General features: G+C 38.2%; 1 protein-coding gene across 1 annotated transcript in view; it reads left to right on the top strand.

Moving 5' to 3' along the window:
- The window catches only part of LEPR (leptin receptor), a 77807-nt gene extending 59278 nt beyond the window's left edge, over nt 1-18529 (top strand). Inside the window, exons 12-19 of the mRNA XM_067467851.1 lie at nt 606-765; nt 882-964; nt 2309-2525; nt 3665-3847; nt 4699-4794; nt 6856-6958; nt 8639-8714; nt 10344-18529. Coding sequence (XP_067323952.1) covers nt 606-765; nt 882-964; nt 2309-2525; nt 3665-3847; nt 4699-4794; nt 6856-6958; nt 8639-8714; nt 10344-10361 — 936 coding nt within the window. The 3' untranslated portion in view covers nt 10362-18529. The remainder of the gene's footprint in view (nt 1-605; nt 766-881; nt 965-2308; nt 2526-3664; nt 3848-4698; nt 4795-6855; nt 6959-8638; nt 8715-10343) is intronic.
- The last annotated feature ends 1684 nt before the right edge of the window (nt 18530-20213 follow it).

Below are 20213 nucleotides of genomic sequence, written 5' to 3'. Positions count from 1 at the left end.
CATAGAATATTATTTAATTCAGTGGTTCTCAACCTATTTTTGACAGGGACCACTCTCCAACATTAGTATCAAAAGGGTTATGAATCGGTTTTTGGTCAACTTTAGATTTGGTTTGGTTATTTGGGTGCTGATCCAGACAATTGGATAGACCACATCAGTTCTATTTCCGATACATAACATATGCCATCCAGTAGTCACCATCTTATTGCCCACAGAAAGCCATATCTAATAATCTAGAGCTGATGTAGTAGTAATCTTTCATGGGTAATCATCCTCTCCCCTCCCGTCATCCCCATTGCCTCGGCACTACAAAAGGATTTTGAGAGACCAGTCGCTCTTGTTGCCAAATGGTTTTGAGGCAATGATGTCATAATGGTGAGGCCGCGGACCATATTTTTGTTCTTGCATACCCCTGGTGGTCCATGGACCACAGGTTGGGAACCACTGATTTAGTTAATTTAACTAAGATTTGCATTTATTGTTTTACAAAATAAGCTTAATAATGGGTTGCATTGACACAATTAAATAACAAATAACCCGTTCAGCACCTCTCAGTCTCTCTCAATATGAAAACATTAGTTTAGGCACTCTTTCTTTTAAAACAGATGCAAGAAATTTCTACTCCATCTGTTAGCTTTGCCACTGTAGTTGTGCCGGATCCCTGCACAGTTTATATTGTTCAGGTGCGTTGCAGCATGACTGATGGAGTTGGTTATTGGAGCGACTGGAGTAAACCTGCTTACACTGTTGTCAAAGATATCAAAGGTCAGTTAATTTCTGTATGGTTTCCACTATATGGGCTTGTTTGTTGGGTTGCTTTAACTGAATGTATGTAAACAAACATACTACTGTTTTGTTTCTTAAAATACAATCCATTTCAGCCCCATTGAGAGGACCTGAATTCTGGAGAATTGTTAATGAAGATCCAGTGAGGAATCAGAACAATATAACACTATTTTGGAAGGTAATCCAAATGGGGATGGGGAAGACAGATCAGAGACTAGACATCTCTTTGTAATATTGATTATATGTGATTATATGATTGTGGCAGATCTCAGTTGAGCTTCATCCAGACATCTGGGAAATGAGTTTTTGTTAGCAGTGAAACATGTGTTTACAGTTGGAGTCTGTGATGGATCAAGAAACAACAAAACATTTTTAAAAAATCATGAGCAGCTGTTTCTGCACTTAAATCTTTCAGTAGATCATCAGCGTTTATACTGAAAGAAACAAAAGCAAAAAACCCCTTAATAATACCTATTAACATTATCCAAAGCAATACCTGGTGGGCATTTGGTGCAAAAGACCCCAAATCACAGTTGATGAACATCTGTTAAATTCATTTATTTAAGAAAAGCAGATATTGTTTTGTGTTGTGTTTGCAATGTTGAATAGAGCACCTGAAATTTTTCAGGTTAAAAAAAACCTGGTTTACTTATGAATTTTTAACTGGTTAACCAAATCCCCATACTAATTCTATGAGAAGCAAAAATCTATATACAATGTAGAATGAACTATACTATTTAAATTATTTTGTGTTATGGAACTACTCTTCATGATTCACGAAATGTTTTTCAACCCCCCCCCCCCCAATTTTTTTTCTGGCTACAATCCTGTCAAGAGAAAATACTGCTAGAACATGGCCATACAGCCCTGAAACCACACAACATCCCATTTCTATAATGCATTCTCTTTAACATAGTAAATTGTTTACCCTTTAGGTTCCAGAAATTAATTTACAGAACTAAAAATGCATCTGATTTCTCGTTTCAGAAAACACAAAATCTGAACTTGGCAATATCATATTAAATCCTCCACTTCTGCAAGTCCCATTTTTGTGGATTTGATTATCCATGGATTTGATTAACATGTTCTCTGGGAATATTGAGATCCTCCAGAGTGTGACTCTTTGGTCAACTTCCAATTGGAGTTGATAATTAAATCATATTGGAGGACTTAGAGATTCCCAGAGAGAGCACCTACATAGGCACTCTGATACAGAAGCAGACTATATATAGAGTCATGCCAGAGATTTTATTTGTGGCTTTTTACTTCCATGGGGTTTCTGAGCACCTAACTTCTGAAAATGTAAATGGCTAGCTGTTTAGTGGAAGACAATGTACATTGTAGACTTACAACAATTAAAGGAAAAAAGAACTTTGAAGAACTTCAATATAGTTTGCAGCTTATCTGACATAAACATGAGTTAGTGGTATCACAGTGTTCATTTTTTAAAAAAATCTGTATTCTGTGCAGCTAAATCTCAATTCAAAATTAAATGCCTAATATATGCTGATTTTTCTTGCAGCCACTGATGAAGAATCTTTCCTTATGCAGCGTGTTAGAATATATGGTAGAGCATACAACTTCAGATAATGTTACTTGGTCAGACTATGTTGAAAATGACACAACATATACATTTTCGTGGGCTGAGGATGTACATACCATTAAGGTTCTAGCCATCAATTCAATTGGAGCTTCTCCTGTGAATTTTATTTTAACTCTGTCAAAACAAATGAGCACAGGTAAGAGAAATGTTTTAGGGTAGTTTTGTGCTCCATGTTGTCACAAAAATGTTCTTATTTTCTGAGATAGTTCATTTTTATATAAGTAGTATTTAAGTCATAAGATATATTAAGTTCCTTATGCATAGCAGAGCTTGTTTTTCTGATTTAGAAGCTTAAGAATTCCTGCTGTATGACCTGGCCCTGGAGAATGACTTAAGTTGTGTGATTTTAATTGAGGTTTAATGTTTGATGTTTTAATTGTTTTGGATTTTAATGCAAGTGTTTATTTATTGATATGTATATGTGGCATCGAATTGTTGCCTTTGTGAGAAGGGTGGGGTACAAATGTGGTAAATAATAAATAAATAAATAAATAAATAAATAACAATTCAGTTTAATCTATTCACTTGGAAACTGTTTCTCCTGATCTTAATGAATATTGAACATGCTGAGTAACATATAGTTTCCTCATATTGTAAGTATTTTGAAAGTAGCTTATAATATACATGAAAATAACTCAATCTTTTGAAAAAATTGTCACAGGAACTAATGGTAGAGATAAAAATAACATTAAATGGAATGGACCTTGCTTTAGTAGTCCATAAAAATACAGTTGATCCACGTGGAATAAATTTGATAAGGTGTACTTAAATTCTGTGTTTTATATTGTCATCAAAAAGATTATTTATGTTTATGAGAAATATGACTTAATTCCTTTACAAAAAATCCATAATTCTGTAAAAGGTAAAGGTTTCCCCTTGACATAAAGTCTAGTCGTGTCAGACTCTGGGGGATGGTGCTCATCTCCATTTCTAAGCTGAAGAGCTGGCCTTGTTCATAAACACCTCCTAGATCATGTGGCCAGCATGACTGCATGGAACATTGTTGCCCTTCTGCTGAAGTGGTGCCTATTGATCTACTCACATTTGCATGTTTTCGAACTGCTAGGTTGGCAGAAGCTGGGGCTAACAGTGGAAGCTCACTCCGCTCTCCGGATTTGAACCACCAACCTTTTGGTCAGCAAGTTCAGTAACTTAGTGGTTTAACCAGGGGCTTATTTATGTTACACTGGATAAATAAATGTATTATTAAGAGAATCTGATGAGTTCTCTTCCAACTTCTGTTTTTGCTCTTGTTTGTTTTTATTATTTTGCCAGTAAACATTGTGGAATCTCTGAGGACTTATCCTGTAAACAGCAGTTGTGTCATTGTGTCCTGGACCCTTTCACCCATGTCTTATATTATTACATCATTTGTAATTGAATGGATAAACGTGAATGGGGAAGAGCAAATAAAATGGATAATGGTTCCTTCGGATATTAGAAAGTACCACATTTTTGGTGAGTTTGTATTCGTGACTTCCTTTTTCCCCTCTTGTGTTTTGATGCTTTGCAGCAGCATTGTACAGAGCGGTTATATAAAAATCTCCAGTGCACTGACAGACCTTTAACAAATTTGATATGACAAGTTCTGGAGTAAAAGGATGAGAAGGGCAAATGCTCAGAAATAAGGTGTGGATAAAGAATTGCTTCAAAACCGTGGAGTTAGGCAGTACAATACCAGACTGAAAAGTCTCATTACTGAGATTGTAAGAGTCTATTGTAGCTATTGTTGTGGAATATAGGTTTCCAGTTGTTAAATGGTAGATTTGTTACTTTTTATACAGCAGTTCTACACACACCCGGATGTATGTTTTATCCACATCAATATGACTTATGAGTACCGGTATATATACAGTTTCTGTGCAAATTATCCGTTTTAGTTCTCTCCTTTTATTGCAAGCATCAAGTAAGGAATTCTTCTGAACAAACTGTAGTGTTATATTTTGAACTTATATTTTCAGTTCAATAATAATTATATGTATTACTGGGGAAAAGGTACAATTATAGTTAAACTTTAAGTCCCACCTCTGTTTTCTTCATTTATTCAGCACAAAAGATCAGGAGAACTAGTGGAAGAAAGAGAGAGAATTGGGGGGAATATGAGGAAGAGGGAGGAGAGGTCTGACATGGATGTATATGTATGCTTTTTAAGAAAAAAAGCTTTAGGAAAATGAATATTCTATATAATCGTCTTTTCTGCTTTAATTGGGTGTGGAGATGCCAGTTTTTCATTGATGCTAAGGCTTAAAAATAAAAAAAGGGCAGAAAAGCAAGAGTGTGAAAATTAAAAATATATTATTTTATTCCAGATGATTTCATTCTCATTGAGAAATATAGATTTAGTTTGTATCCAATAACCTGGAATGGAGTGATGAAGCCCTCGGTGACAGATGGATTCTCCAAAGGTGACTGAAGTTTAGTAGATTTTCCACTTCAGAAATAAATTCTTGTTCTAACCATTAATGAGAAAAATGTAGCCAAAACATTGGAGATAGCGTTTGTGTGCACTTGATTAGCAGCAATGCATATATGAGTCATCTACATCTGATCTCGATTAGAAAACCATGAAAATCCAATGATTGTAATTATAATAATATAGTAGAGTCTCGCATATCCTGGCTAGGACGGTTTTAAATTGTGTTATTTTAAATGGTGTATTTTAATATTTAGATAAATGGTTTTTAATGTTTATGTATTATACCCATGCATTGAATGTTTGCCATGTATATGTTGTGCTCCGCTCTGAGTCCCCTCCGGGGTGAGAAGGGCGGAATATAAGTGTTTTAAATAAAAAAATAAAAAATAAGTATCCAACATAAATGGGCCGGCAGAATGTTGAATAAGTGAAAATGTTGGATAATAAGGAGGGATCAAGGAAAACCTATTAAATGTCAAATTACATTATGATTTTACAAATTAAGAATTAAAATATCATGTTTTACAAGAAATTGATGGAAAAAGCAGTTCAATACACGGTAATGTTATGTAGTAATTACAGTATTTAAGAATTTAGTACCAAAACATCTCAATGTATTGAAACCGCTCCGGATCCGGGTGGGTGGCAGACCTCGTTAAATAATACAAAATGTTGGATGAGTGAAAGTTGAATAAGCGAGACTCTACTGTAATTGCAATAATTATGTATAAGTGATATATAAACTATATTTCCCATCATCTTTGATGATTGCCTATTCTCTCTATTGAATAGCATGTAAATACATTTATTAAAATTATAAAATATTGTCACAAGGTCTAATGTGGCCCCCTGGTGGTGCAGCAGGCTAAATCGCTGAGCTGCTGAACTTGCTGACTGAATCTGGGGAGCAGAGTGAGCTCCTGCAGTTAGCCCCAACTTCTGCTAACCTAGCAGTTTGAAAACATGCAAATGTGAATAGATCAATAGGTACTGCTTTGGTGGGAAGGTAATGGCGCTCCATGCAGTCATGCTGGCCACATGACCCTGGAGTTGTCTACGGACAATGCCGGCTCTTCAGCTTAGAAATGGAGATGAGCACCACCCCAAGACTCGACTAGTCTTAATGTCAGAGGAAACCTTTACCTTTACTTTAGGTCTAATGTAGCAACATGTGTTTAGATTGAAGAAAAAGGTTTTAGACTTTATTTCTATTTCATTTATTCTAGCTATTCCAAACTACATATATCTTTCGATAATATATATTTTAGCATATTCATAGACTCATAGAATCATAGAGTTGGAAAGAGACCTTGTGGGCCATCCAGTCCAACCCCGTCAAGAACCAGTAGAATCGCATTCAAAGCACTCCCGACGGATGGCCATTCAGCCTCTGTTTACAAGCCTCCCAAGAAGGAGCCTCCACCACACTCTGGGCCAGAGAGTACCACTGCTGAACAGCTCTCACAGTTAGGAAGTTCTTCCTAATGTTCAGGTGGAATCTCCTTTCCTGTAGTTTGAAGTTATTATAATACGGCAACTGTTTCAGATAAATTCTAGATTTTTTTGTTTGCTTTTTCTGGATTGAGTTAAGTTATAATATGCAATGGATGACATTCTGTTGGTTAGTCCTATGTAGAGCAGCTCCATTCAATAAATTGTTCAGGCAATAGGCAAATTTCATTGATTTGATGGGTGTACTATAGTCAGGAATAGCAACAAGCTTTAGGCCTAAAATGGACTAATAAATTTGAGGTTTCTAATTCAATTGTAAAATCTCTTTTTAGAGTTTTATCCCCCCCACCCCACAACTAGATGCAAAGGGATTTATTTCCAAATGTGCACCAGATCTTGCCGTAACTTCTAAGTGGGGTAGACTTATAACTATTCAAAAGTATTTCATGTTTCAGTATGGACTCACCTAGAGGAAAACCCTCTGAACATCATTTGATCTATCTTTGACAGAATGTTCAAGGGCTACACTGTGAGTGTAAACATATACTGTATTTTGGTAGTGACAGTGATAGCTCTGACCATTCACTATTCATTTCAGGCGACATGGAAAATCAGAATGATGTGAACTTCTATGTGATACTACCCTTAGTTATTTCATGTTCAGTTTTGCTGCTTGGAGCTTATCTGATCCTGCACCAAAGGTAAAGCTTTTTTATACAATCTGTGTCTTTTCACATAGTTATTTTGTTAACACCAAGTAATATTATGGACATAAGATTATTTACATATGAGAAATACATTTTAGCTGGGGATGAATAATTGAGAATTTGGCAATTTCTGCAGATGTTTCTTTCACTTTCCAGGACTGTATAGGAATTGATTCTATAAGCACCCCAACCATAGCACTTATGAATTTAGTTTTTTTCCATGGTAAATTGGATGTTTGGGTGGATCTTTAGAGCTAAACAACTTCCTGGATCACATCAACAACATCCACCCAAACATCCAATTTACCATGGAAAAAAAGAAGGAAAACTGCCATTTCTAGTTGTCCTAGTCATTCGCAAACCAAATCAACAATTGGGCTACACAGTTTACAGAAAACCTATGCACACTGTTAGATACTTACATAAAAACTCCAACCATCACTAAGGTCAAAAAAGAAGGCCAGTATAACAACAGCAGCAGCAACTACAACAATTTATATCCCACGTTTTCTCTCCATAAGGAGACTCAAAGCAGCTAACATTAAAAGCATTACAATGCAATTTAAAATATACAAATATTAAAACAGTATTAAACATTATTAGTATTAAACTCCACCTCCTCCAAGGTCAACTGAACCACTTAAACTGGGTTCTACAGGCCAATGGGTATTCTACGATAGACATCAGAAGACCTGCAAGACCAAGACCAAGCCATGAGAGTAAAGACAAAGATCCACCCAGAGAAAAAGTGTTCTTACCATACATCAAGGAACCACTGACCGCATAGGGAAACTGACGAAGAAACACAACCTACAAACTATCTACAGACTCACTAAGTAAATCCAACAAATGCTATGTTCAGCAAAGGATAATAGGGATCCTCTCACATCTTCAGGAATCTACCATTTTACCATGCAGCAGTGGACAAGTCTACATAGGGACTGCCAAATGCAGTGCCCAGTCACAAATCAAAGAATATGAAAGGCACGGCAGACTAATTCAACAGAGAAGTCAGTCATAGCAGAGCACTTGAACCAACCTGGACACAGAATATTATTTGAGAACACAGACATTCTAGACCACTATGACAATCATATGTCAGACTACACGAAGAAGTCATTGAAATCCACAAGCATGTGAACAATTTCAACATAAAAGGAGAAAACGAAGAAAATGAACAAAATCTCATTACCAGTATTAAAAAAACCCACTAGAATCAAGACAGTAAAAAAACACCACTCAGAAACAGAAGAACTTCAGACAGCTAACAATCAAGTGCTAATTAACAGCTCCCAAACAGAGGATGCCCCCAGGCAACAGAGGCCAATCTACCTCTATTTAGATACCTTCACTGATGAGATACCTTCATGTTGGTAATTGCAACATTCACACTTGCTTTAAACAGACTAGGGTTCTTTCTCACACAATGGACATTCCACAGATATATATGGACATTCCACTTGCTTCACTGTCAACAGAACTTCTGAACATGTCAGCCACAGATGTAGGTGAAACATCGGGAGAGAATGCTGCTGGAGCATGGCCATACATCCCAAAAATCTCACAGCAACCCAGAGAATGAAAGGTCTGAATACGTGTTCATAAAAGCATGCTTAGAAAGATGTTAAAATACTAGCCTTTATGCCAAATCAATACTGCATTTGAATATTTCAGAATGAAGAAGTTATTTTGGGATGATGTCCCAAACCCCAAGAATTGCTCCTGGGCACAAGGAGTTAATTTTCAAAAGGTATGGACTCTTGTTTTATGCATGTCACTAATGTGTTTCGTTTAAATGCCATTGTCGCATATGATCAGCTAGTTAGCACCTATCTAAGGAACATTCTTTAATATCTACAATGAACTGGATCTATGGCACGGTTCTGAAATCTTGATTCAGTTACTCCTGAATATTGAATACTACTCTCTGGGGGTATAGCTAATTAAAAGGTTTAGTCAGAGTCCCTACCTGAGTGCCAGTGGGTCTGCAGATTCATTGTCCCCAAGACTGTCCCAATTCAGATTCATTTGTGGCAGCATTTGCCTCCAGAGCAGTGGTTTTCAACCTTCCAAATGCCATGACCCCTTAATATAGTTCCTCAAGTTTTGGTGACCCCTAACCATAACATTATTTTCATTGCTACTCCATAACTTTAATTTTGCTACTGTTATCAATCATAATGTAAATCTCTGATATGCAGGATGTATTTTCATTCACTGGACCAAATTTGGCACAAATACCCAATACTCCCAAATTTGAATACTGGTGAGGTTGGGGCGGTATTGACGTTGTCATTTGGGAGTAGTAGTTGCTGGGATTTATAGTTAACCTACAATCAAAGAGCATTCTGAACTCCACCAATGATGGAATTGGACCAAACTTGGCACACACAGAAAATACTGGAAGGGTTTGGTGGACACTGACCTTGAGTTTCGGAGTTGTAGTTCACCTACATCCAGAGAGCATTGTGGACTCAAACAATGATGGATCTGTACCAAACTTGGCATAGATAGTCAATATGCCCAAATGTGGACACTGGTGGAGTTTGGGAAAAATAGACCTTGACATTTGGGAATTGTATTTGCAGGGATTTATAGTTCACCTACAATTAAAGAGCATTCTGAACCCCCCCTCCCCTCCCAACAATAGAATTGGGCCAAATGTGTCACACAGAACCCCCATGACCAACAGAAAATACTGTGTTTTTTGATGGTCTTTGACGCCCCCTTGTGACCCTCCCCCAGGAGTCCTGACTCCCAGGTTGAGAAACGCTGCTCCAGATTCTTCCCATTTCACTGGTGAAGGAAGTCCCCCTATGCTCCTGTATGGAGTTTCTTATGAAGACAGGTTCTCCACATATACAAAATGTTCCATGTAACATTGAAGCTATGGACCCTGGAGAATAGGAGCATAAGAAGCTGAATTATAAGCAGCTGATTTATAGTTAGTTGTATGGTGTGTCCAATGCTAGCTCAGTATTTTCTGAAGCTCCTACCAGAATCTGTCTCAACCTTACCTGAAAAGAATGGAGATTGAATTTTGTACTTCCTGAATGCAGCATGTACTACCATTGAACTGTCATCTTTCCTATAAGGAATGGATATAATCCATTAGTCATATTTTCATTCATTTTGGTAGCCTTGATTTGATTTCTTTCTTTGCTCACCATTTTTTTTGTTTTACATTATTTACTTCAGAAGATTTAGATTTGGAAACACAACTGTTACATTAAAATGTATGCATGCACACCAGCAGCACTCTTTGGTCAGGAAGACTGCTGACTTAAAGATTCATTCATTATTTTCTTAGCTTTCATTCCCATTGCAATCTTCATTTTCTCATCTCCATTGTTAATTTTATTTCATTTCATTTAAACAGAGAATGGACATTCTTTGAAGTCTAATCATGGTCACTGCCTGATGAACCATTGTGACAGCTCCCAAGCTTCCTGTACAGAGTTGTTAGAAGAATTATCTATTTGAATTCAGAAGACATAATTACTTACACGTTATTTCTTTATCTGCTGACTTGTTTCCTAGTGTCGGAAATAATTTTGTTCAGTAATGACATACAGTTCTGACAACACTGCCAATATTTCAGTCCAGATCAAGGTTTGTTACGTGTAAGAAAAAAACACATGGGTATTGAAAGCAGGAGACAGTGTGTACTATGCTGTTCTCCTTTCTCTCTAAACACTCAGCTTTAGATGACATTTTCATTAGTGACAGACTCTGTTATGTGGTGTTGAAATAACAAAGAATTGAGTAGATGGAAGGGAACCTGATTTTTTTTCATATAAGTGTGATATTTCCCTCCCCTGGTTTTCAATGGTAGTGATAGGAGTCCTTAAGGCAGCAACATCTAGAATGGTTTCATTATTCCACATTTGCTCAGTTTGAATGACTTTGTTAAATATACTTAATTGTTTTGTCAGTTTTGACAGTAATGTCTATGGCAATGGTTCTCAACCTGTGTTTTCCCAAGGTATTTTGGCTTACAATTCCGAGAAATCCCAGCCAGTTTGCCACCTGTTAGGATTTCTGGGAGTTGAAGGCCAAAACATCTGGGGACCCACAGGTTGAGAATTTCTTTCCTGTTCTTCAGGCATCTGCATAAATTGGGAGAGCTGATAGCATTTAAATTAGGGATTATATTTCAACAGATAGATAAAAAAGTTTTCTGTTTGGCTTCTGCAAATTTTGCGGTTCTTCAAGAAAGACAATGAGTTGCTGATTGCTCATTCTTGCTATTCATGCTATTTCTACCTCTCTCTCCTTATTTTGGTGCTCCTTACTGAAATATAGGCACTCCCCTCGCTCAACAAAGAAGAGCAGAAGTTGTGAGCATTAGGCATGTACATAGCAATATTTAGCAACCAGAGGGCAAGCAGATAAAAGGTTTCAGATACTTCTCACTGCTTGAGTCAAGATGGCAATTATAGAGCACCAGTGAATTGCATTTATTAATGTTTAGCTAAGGATTAGTTGTGATACTGAAATAACATCTTTCTTGAAGAGACAGTACTTCTGCTTTATTCTTCCAGCACTCTGACTGATGAGATTCAGTGGTGCATTATAAGGAATTAAATGGTGGCCACGGTGCTTTTTCCTGACAACTAATGATTTCTTTCAAGTCATTGTTGATGTGTGCTGGTTTTAAAAACCTCTATATGATTGATCTGTTTTCCTCCCCACTCCAAATCTTCCAGAGTGACTTGTGTAACTTCATGGCAAGGAGCATCTGAGTCACTTGAAAGTTCAACATTGTTTGCTACCCTGTTTCCCTGAAAATAAGGCATCCCCTGAAAATAAGACCTAGTAGAGGTTTTGCAGAATTGCTAAATATAAGCCCCGAAAGTAGTGCCTTTTGAGTCTTGCCTTTGTTATCTGATTTCTAGAACTTGTCTGCTTCTTCCTGGTGCAAGAGCATTTGATTCTTCAGGCTGCTAGTGCTGTAATGCCCCTGCACATTTGCTGCCAAGGGAGAGAGCATTGTGATATCAACTTCCATCTCAAACTGGCCTCAGCCTTTTCTGTGATTATTCAGATTTCCTGACCATCTCTTTGGGAGCTATCTCTGTCATAGTAGCAATGTTGACTCTGTCTCTCTCTCCCCCCCCCCCCCCCTCCGATCTTCAGGCTAAAACGAAACCTTCCTGACATGGGAAGCAGGCATTCTCCCTCAAACACCAACATATCTCCCTTTTAAAAGTCTTCCTGGGGGTAAATCTTCCATTATTCCTCCCTTTGTGCCTAGGACCACCACACTCTAAGCACATATATGTTTTAACAAATGAAAAGGGCTAATGGAAATAAAATGTAGTCATTTGCTTGCTTCAGCAAATGGGAATTAAAATACGTCCTTTGTTTTAAAGGATGGATTGACCATAGAATCACACTGGCAGAGCAAGAGATTCCTGGAGAAGTGTTCTCTCAAGGTCCTCCAGTATGATTCTGTAGCAAGCTGACAATATAGCCACCCTGAGGAATTTAAATGTTTTACATGACAGAAAATTTAAATCAAATCTGTGAATGATCAAACCTACAAATGTCAACTCCACAATTGTGGAGGTCCACCTGTACTACTCGGAATAACAAGAAAGGTAAACAGAATTAAGATACGCTACTAAGTAAGTAAAACAGGGAATTAAAAGAGAGAGAGAGAGACATGGGATCTTATCACACACACCTCTGAAAATGCATTTTACATAGGCAAACCATAGTTTAAAAATGCTAGATGAGTACTAGATACCTACTCACCCCATCATATATACTTCTTTCCTTATCTAATAAAATAAAGTGTGTTTGACTTACCACACAACAGGGATGACTCCTTCCAATACATTTGATATTCTCATACATCACTGTCTTGCTACTGTTTTATTTGGGGGGATAGGACCCACAGTGACACAATGGTTTAAGCCCTTGTGCTGATTGAACTGCTGAGCTGAAGGTCAAGCGATTCGAATCCACAAGACAGGGTGAGCTCCCATCTGTCAGCTCCAGCTTCCCATGCAGGCACACGAGAGAAGCCTATCACAGGATGAAGACACATGTTGGCATCCCCTGGGCAATGTCTCTGAAGACAGCCATTTAAAAAAAATCATGTCAGCAGCAAATAGAGAAACTGCAAGTCGCTTCTGACACGATAAAAAAAATGGGCAGAGGGGAGATCTTGTTCAACTCTGTACTTCCATTCCCATGGAGAAATGTTAAAACATTTTTGTTCTTATGGAACTGCACAGTTTCATTTTTTTTAAAATGAGAAAGGAAATAATTAAAGGAAAGTGGAAAACTTTTATGGCTTTCTCAGACTTCCACCAGAAGTGTGTTGCTAGCTGTTTTGGCAAAGGAGAATCAAGTGGAATGAAAACACCATCCCCAAAACATGTCCCCAAAGACATGTCATTGTCACAGAAGATGAGCTGCAGATGGGTGTGACATTACACACACACACAAACCTTATGCAGCCAGAGATATTCGACATGAGTGGAGTTGATGGTTTCCCATTTTGCAAAACGTATGTGTAGATTCTTTGCCTATAAATGCCTATAAGCGCTTGACAAAATGGACTTCGTGTCAAGCAGTAGGAGCCATAGGCACCAGTAAGCAAAATAGCAGACAGGATATAAGTGTCTGTGATAAGATCCGAGACCACACTCAGATGATAATAACAACTGCCCAAATCAGCACCAAAACTCTTTCTATGATTCACTGCTAACAACTATATCTGGCAAAGAAAGGAATACATGCAGGAGATAACATGGGCCTAATGATCTCACACACTCCCTCCTTATAAGTACTCTGAATGGAGAACTCTGATGAGATTCTTTTCTCAGATTGCATGTTAGAGTTATTAGTCAGGAAAACCCAGTTCTCCTTTCTGCCTCACACATTAGGGTTTTATCCTAGATTCTTCTTCCTGTGCTTGCTTTACAAGAAAAGAAAAAGAAACACATAATTTTGCCCTCAGCTAAATTATAGCAGGAAGCATAGAAGTTGTAAGTGAGTGTTAAAATGATCTCTTCTCAATAAGGAAAAAATGTTCTCAGAAGGAAATCCTTAGTCTAGTTTTAATGAGGAGATTATCCAGTTCCTTGATACTGCAGCTCTTGAAATTTCAAAGACCTTTGAGATGGCAGCCAGTAGAATGAATCTCAACATATCAAAATTCGAGTCTGGAGCTGAAAGGTAGTGGACATCTGATCTATTGTAGATGACTGTGATCTTCTTAAAGCAAAACAAAGATGGGCCTCTGCAATGGAGCTGATTAGTGAAGTGATCAAAATTGCTTAAAAAATAGTTGGTAAAAAATACAAAACAGCCTTAATTAATCAAACACTTAATAAGCAATAAAACAAAATAAATTTTGGATTGCCTAAGCTCTTTCCTCCATCTTTTATGTTTTGCAGCAGATCACAGTTCCCTCCCTGCTTTCTTTTTCCACAAACATAACCAACTCTAGTTCAGTAAATAAAGTAACCAGGAGGCCCGAAGCCAATTCTGGAAAAACTTCCCATTTTCTTCATCATGCAACTGCCTCTTGGTGCGAAATGGCAAAAAGCAGCAAAACATGGGTAGATTTGCAAATGAAGAAGTGGGTAGTTTTGACTATTTTTTTTAAAAGAAAGAACAATGGGGAAGGGATTCTTCTCTTCTTCCACTTTGGCTGCCTCCGCTGCAACTGTTGCTTTCAGGCAGGTGAGCAGAAAGGGTGGACTTGCTGTACTACTGCTTTTTCCCTGCCTGCCCACCACTAGATATGCCATGCTTCCTCCCAAGTAGATCCCAAGGGGAAATCACAGGAGAAAGCTGCACCACTGCACCAATCAGTGGGCTCAGGCTCCTTCTGAGTTGTCCTTCTACCCCAGGAGCCGATCTTAGGTTATCTGCTTTGAACTGGATTATATGAGCCTCCACTGCCAGATAATCGATATAAATAAAAATGTAATGTTTGTTTGTGGGATTAACATAACTCAAAAGCCACTGGACAAATTGACACCAAATTTGGACACAATGCACCTATCAGGCCAACGAGTGCTCATCACACATAAAAACACTGAAAAACACAGCAGAAGATACTTAAAAAGCCAACCCCCCCCCAAAATACATTACAACGCATGCCCAAAGCCACATATATACACAAACACACATATATACATAGACATACACATATATGCATATATGCATAAACAAACACATATAGACAGCTTGTGTCGCGACCCACTGCATCACTCCTTCTTCTCCTACTACTACTACTAGTAGGTATGGTGCCAGAATGCTGAGTCTCAACACCTTGGGCCACAGCAAGGTGTGGTAGGGGATGGCTAGTCTGGGATAAGCAAATAGTCTGGGATCAGATACTGGGATATAAGGCCTTTCCACACAGTCAAATAATCCGGAACATCAATGCATATAATCCACAATATTTGCTTTGAACTGGGTTATTTGAGTCCACACTGCCATATAAACCAGTTCAATGTGGATTTTATACAGCTGTGTAGAAGGGATCTTAGTTGGGCTGTGAGCTTACTCCCTAGTGCCTTCCTCCCTGAATAAATGTTACATGTTTTTCTGCTTTGTGGTTTGCTGCACTGATCATTTTCAGTAGCAAATAAATACACTACATTAAAAAGAAATTCATTTTTCCTCAAGAGCAAGGAGTCTGAGGTGACAAAAGGTTTGGGCTGCCAACATGCAACACTTTTCCTGCTTGTGCTTGATGTTTTAGAGATGGCATGAGATGCACCAAGTGGACCAGATCCAGCTCTGGCCTCTCAGCCACTGGTGTGTGGAAGTGTTCCCCCACCTCTGGCAAAGACCAGCTCTGGAGCACACCTCTTCTGTCCCCTGGATGGCATTCCCCGCAGAACAATGTCTGAAATACACTAGTAACCCAATCTGGAATCCAAGACCCATGCCAATCGCCGCCCAAAGTTGTGATGAATTAGGCAATAGAACATTAGCCATACACCTCACTCCGATAAGCCTTTAAATTTTTTGGTCATCTGACCAGAGTAAAAACCTCTGTCTGAGCAACTCCATCCGGGTGTCAACCTATCAGCTGGCAGGACACAATCCACAGGCTGTCTGCCAACCCAATCATGACCACAAGCTTAGAGGAAGCCCTGGATGTGGCTAACATTCATACCTCTTACCTGCAAACTGCTGCCCAGTATCCTGCTAGTTGTTTTCTTGAATGTTGAGCATCAGAAAACAAGAGAAAGGGCCATTTGTTTGTTTTGCTGTATGTACTGATTCTATTGCTTTTCATTTAATTTTATAAGTGTACAAAATATTCAACTTCTATTATGGTGATATGATTTTCTATTGGGTTTAACTTGATTATTTCAAGGAGGTTCTTTTTAGCAGCTTCACTGTAGGTTTTTTTTTTATGAAGTTCAGTAAATCTCTCTAGAAGACTCTCATGATACTCCAATCATATATTTCTTTTTGAAAGTAAATGTTTTACTTTCAATACTGACTCATTTTACTTTTGTGCATGAATTATTTTATAACCACAGCATTGTTTTGCTAGTAAATAGTGTCTTTGGTGTATCCATCTAAGCATTTAATCCATTTTGATTTTTAGTATTCTAACACATATCCAGTTATGTTATCATACAGTTTATTTGATTTCGAAAGCCTTTTTTCCACATCTCTTTCCTGTGTCATGGTTTAATGACATTATAGGCTGTATGCACACTGCAGAATTAAAGCAGTTTGACACTGCATTAACTGCCATGAATCAGTGCTATGATATTCTGGAATTTGTAGTTTTGTGAGATACCTCTAACAAATGCAACAAAGATGGAACTATAGCAGTTATAATGGTGATAAATTGCTGGAATACAGTCACAGTTTGACAGAACCAAGAGCGCTCATAGAACTGCTTTCGAGAAAGTGGAAGGCAAAGCAATATCTTCGAGATACAGGCTGTTTCCCAAGCTCTGGAACAAGCCTATAGACAAGCAAGGAAGCAAAGTATCACCATTTTGATATTATTGATTTTTCTAAGTACAAAAGGGTTATTCGCTGCAAGACGTTGGTATAGATTGTCTGTTGCTGATAGACACATAAACTGTCATTATTTCCCTTGAACTGGAGGAGCAGGTTGTGCAGATACATTGTGTCATCGTTTTATGATATATCATTCTCAACCTTCAAACTAGCCTCTGAATATCTTAGGCACTAGGCTTGTGCAATCTGGGTAAACTGCAATCCATTTCAGTGTCCTGGATTTCAGTGGGGGTCCCGATTCATTTTTTTGGGAGCCTCCCAAATTTGGGAGGACAGAAATCCATTTTTGATCCGGGAAGCCAAAGGATTTGTTTTCTATCTGGCTAATTGGTGGCAATGGGGGGATCTTCCCACAGGCTTCCCTTCCTGTCATTTGTCTTTATAGCCTTCATTAAGACCTGAATCAAAAGCATCAAAGTTAAGATACCACTCTTTCTGCGATCCTTTCCCTTCTGTCTGTAGAGCAGACCGGGTTTAATGTTTTGTTAAAGCTGTTTCTACTCTATAGGAGACATGAGAATGCGCCCTCTCCCTGTAGCAGGCGGCTTTCCAAGGGATTTTAAGGAGACTTCCAATTTCCCAGGGAAGGAAGAGGGATTGACCTGGAGGTATCCTACCCTGGGCTTCCTTTTAAAAGTCCTCTCTTCTCTTCTCTCTTGATTTGGAGGCGCTGGAGTGGTGCCTCCCTCTCGCCTCGTGCTTTTCCTTTTAGTGGCTGTCTCCCTCCCCACACTCCACGTCTAACCAAAACAGCTGGCTTTTGACAGTCACTGTTCCATTGCAGATGGTTAAAAAAATGATGGTAGAGCCCATGCCATTACGGACCAACTAAACAAGCCGAAGGCAAACATCCATACTGAATCCATGCACAAGCCTATTAGGCACTAACTCTAAGAAACCCCAGTAAAACAGCCTTTCTGAGATCTGAAGTTCAAAACCAAGGTAGAGAATTAAAGTTGAGAACCGATGTCATAGGTCATAAAACATAGAAGTTGGCAGGGTGATCCTATATATTTCTACATGTTTTATTGGGGTTTGCTCCCAGATAAATATATATAGGATGGTAAGTCATTTATTTGTCAAGTTTGTAATGTCTAACCATAACCAGCTTTTACCTCTCAGCTTATTAATTGTAAGCACCATTCTTCCTTCTTCTTGTTTTTTCATCATTCTTTCCTAAAGGAAGATGTAATGCATGTTTGCCTCTTTCTTATTGAGAAGAATGAAAACTTATGTTTGAAATGATTTGGTTCAGAGCAATTGCTGTAACAAATCGTTATTCATTTCTTTATGTAAGCTTGTTAGAGACTGAACTGAAAAGTATTTGGCACTTCCTATGGCATCTTAGAGCTTTAAATGTGTTAAAATTTACTGGTAATTATTTTCAAACCTAACCACTTTACATTTTTAAAATGTGTATGCATTCTGCTTCCAATAAAGCAACACAGTCATTTGGCTTTCCTCCTAAAATGTATTCTTTTTGTCTAAAAAGAAAGTTAAATAGCCCAGGCTTCTAAACGAGCTGCCAGATCAAATATAATAAAATGAAAGCAAAATGTTCATGTGTTTCCTGTTTTCAATTTTTTTAATTCAATGCAAGCTGTTAATTGTTACATGAGCATTAAAATGTGTCTTGTTTTCTAGCCTGAAAGCTTTGAACATCTCTTTCTCAAGCACCCTGAAGCATTGTCATTTGGTCCTCTACTTCTGGAGCCAGAAATAGTGTTGGAAGATGTGACTATTGATAAAGGAAGGAATAATGAAGAAAAACAAGACTTACTAGCTATTGACTCCCTGTTTGCAACCATTCAAGACCTTGAACATGATTCAGCTTGTTCTAGTGGCCACTTCAATAGTGAGAGTCTGTCTGAAAGTGTTCGTGATGTGGAAACCAGTAGAGGAATGACAGGACAGTCTAATGTAAAATACGCAACTATTATCACCAACTCCATGTCCGGGGGGCTTTATGAGCCACCAAAAGATCTAAGCGGTTCTTTGGATAGAGGCTTTATAGGCCATGATTCTTTAGATCCAGATTCTTTCTCTAGCAGTTCTTGGGCAATGGGAAATCAAGGATTTGTGATATTACCTGAATGCCATCAAAAACTTCCCAGAAAAACCCTTTCTCTTTCTGTTGTTTCATCCGAGGGTTTTTCAGAACCTTCAGAGCAGGATAAAACTTTTACTGGGGAAGACAATTTGGAGAGAGGCGTGTTCTATTTAGGGATGAGTCCATTCAAAAAACAAGAAACAGATCTTTTCTTAACAGAAAATTCAAATATGGCATGTCATTTCCACACCACCGCTGTCATTGGAAGCATGAGATTTCCCCAAAATATAGCACCTAATCTAAACCTAAATCCCTTTATTAGCAGGCATGAAACCTCTGTCCAGACTTTCATACCATACATGCCCCAGTTTCAGACTCTTGCAATCAAACTGCATGAGAAAGCTGGTGGCAAGGTCTAAGTTACTACTTCTTGACACATGCTACCCATATAATTTAAGAATGAAGTTAAATTATTGGGTCTAATTTAAAAAATGGGACTGTGGTTATTGTGACAAGATTGGTACATTGCACAGGGAATAGGCAAATACTCCTTTTTTTATGACAGTCCACATATCTTACCTCAAGGATGTTGCAAAGTTACTACATTTCTCTGAAGAATGACAACCAAACAATATTTTGTTTATATTCTACTGGTGAGGTGGGTTTTTCCCACCAAATAGAACTATTGTGTAGAATGCAGTTGAGTAAAGGTCATGGACTATATATAGAGATCAGGGACTACTTAAACAGGGACCACTTGGACCAGGGACCACTCTTCAACATTAGTACCAAAAGGGTTACGAATCAGTTTTCGGTCAACTTTAGATTTGGCTTGGTTATTTGGGGTCCTGATTCAGAAAATTGCATTGGATAGACCACATAAGCTCTAGTTTCTGATACAGAACATATGCCATCCAGTAGTCACCATCTGCTTGCCCACAGAAATCCATATTTAATAATTTATAGCTGATGTGGTAGAAGTAATCTTTGGTAGGTAGTCAGCCTCTCCCCTCCCGACATCTTCATTGTCCTGGCACTATAAGAGGGTTTCATGAGACCAGTTGCTCTCATTACAGTGTGGTTTTGAGGCAACAGTGTAGTAATGGTGAGGCCAAGGACCATATTTTTGTTCTTGCAGACCACTAGTGGTCCATAAACCACAGGTTGGGAACCACTGAT

This window comes from Anolis sagrei, chromosome 4, assembly GCF_037176765.1.
Source record: "Anolis sagrei isolate rAnoSag1 chromosome 4, rAnoSag1.mat, whole genome shotgun sequence".
Taxonomy (NCBI): Eukaryota; Metazoa; Chordata; class Lepidosauria; order Squamata; family Dactyloidae; genus Anolis; species Anolis sagrei.
Note: the sequence above shows the minus strand (reverse complement) of the source record. Positions and strands in the feature narration are given on the sequence as shown.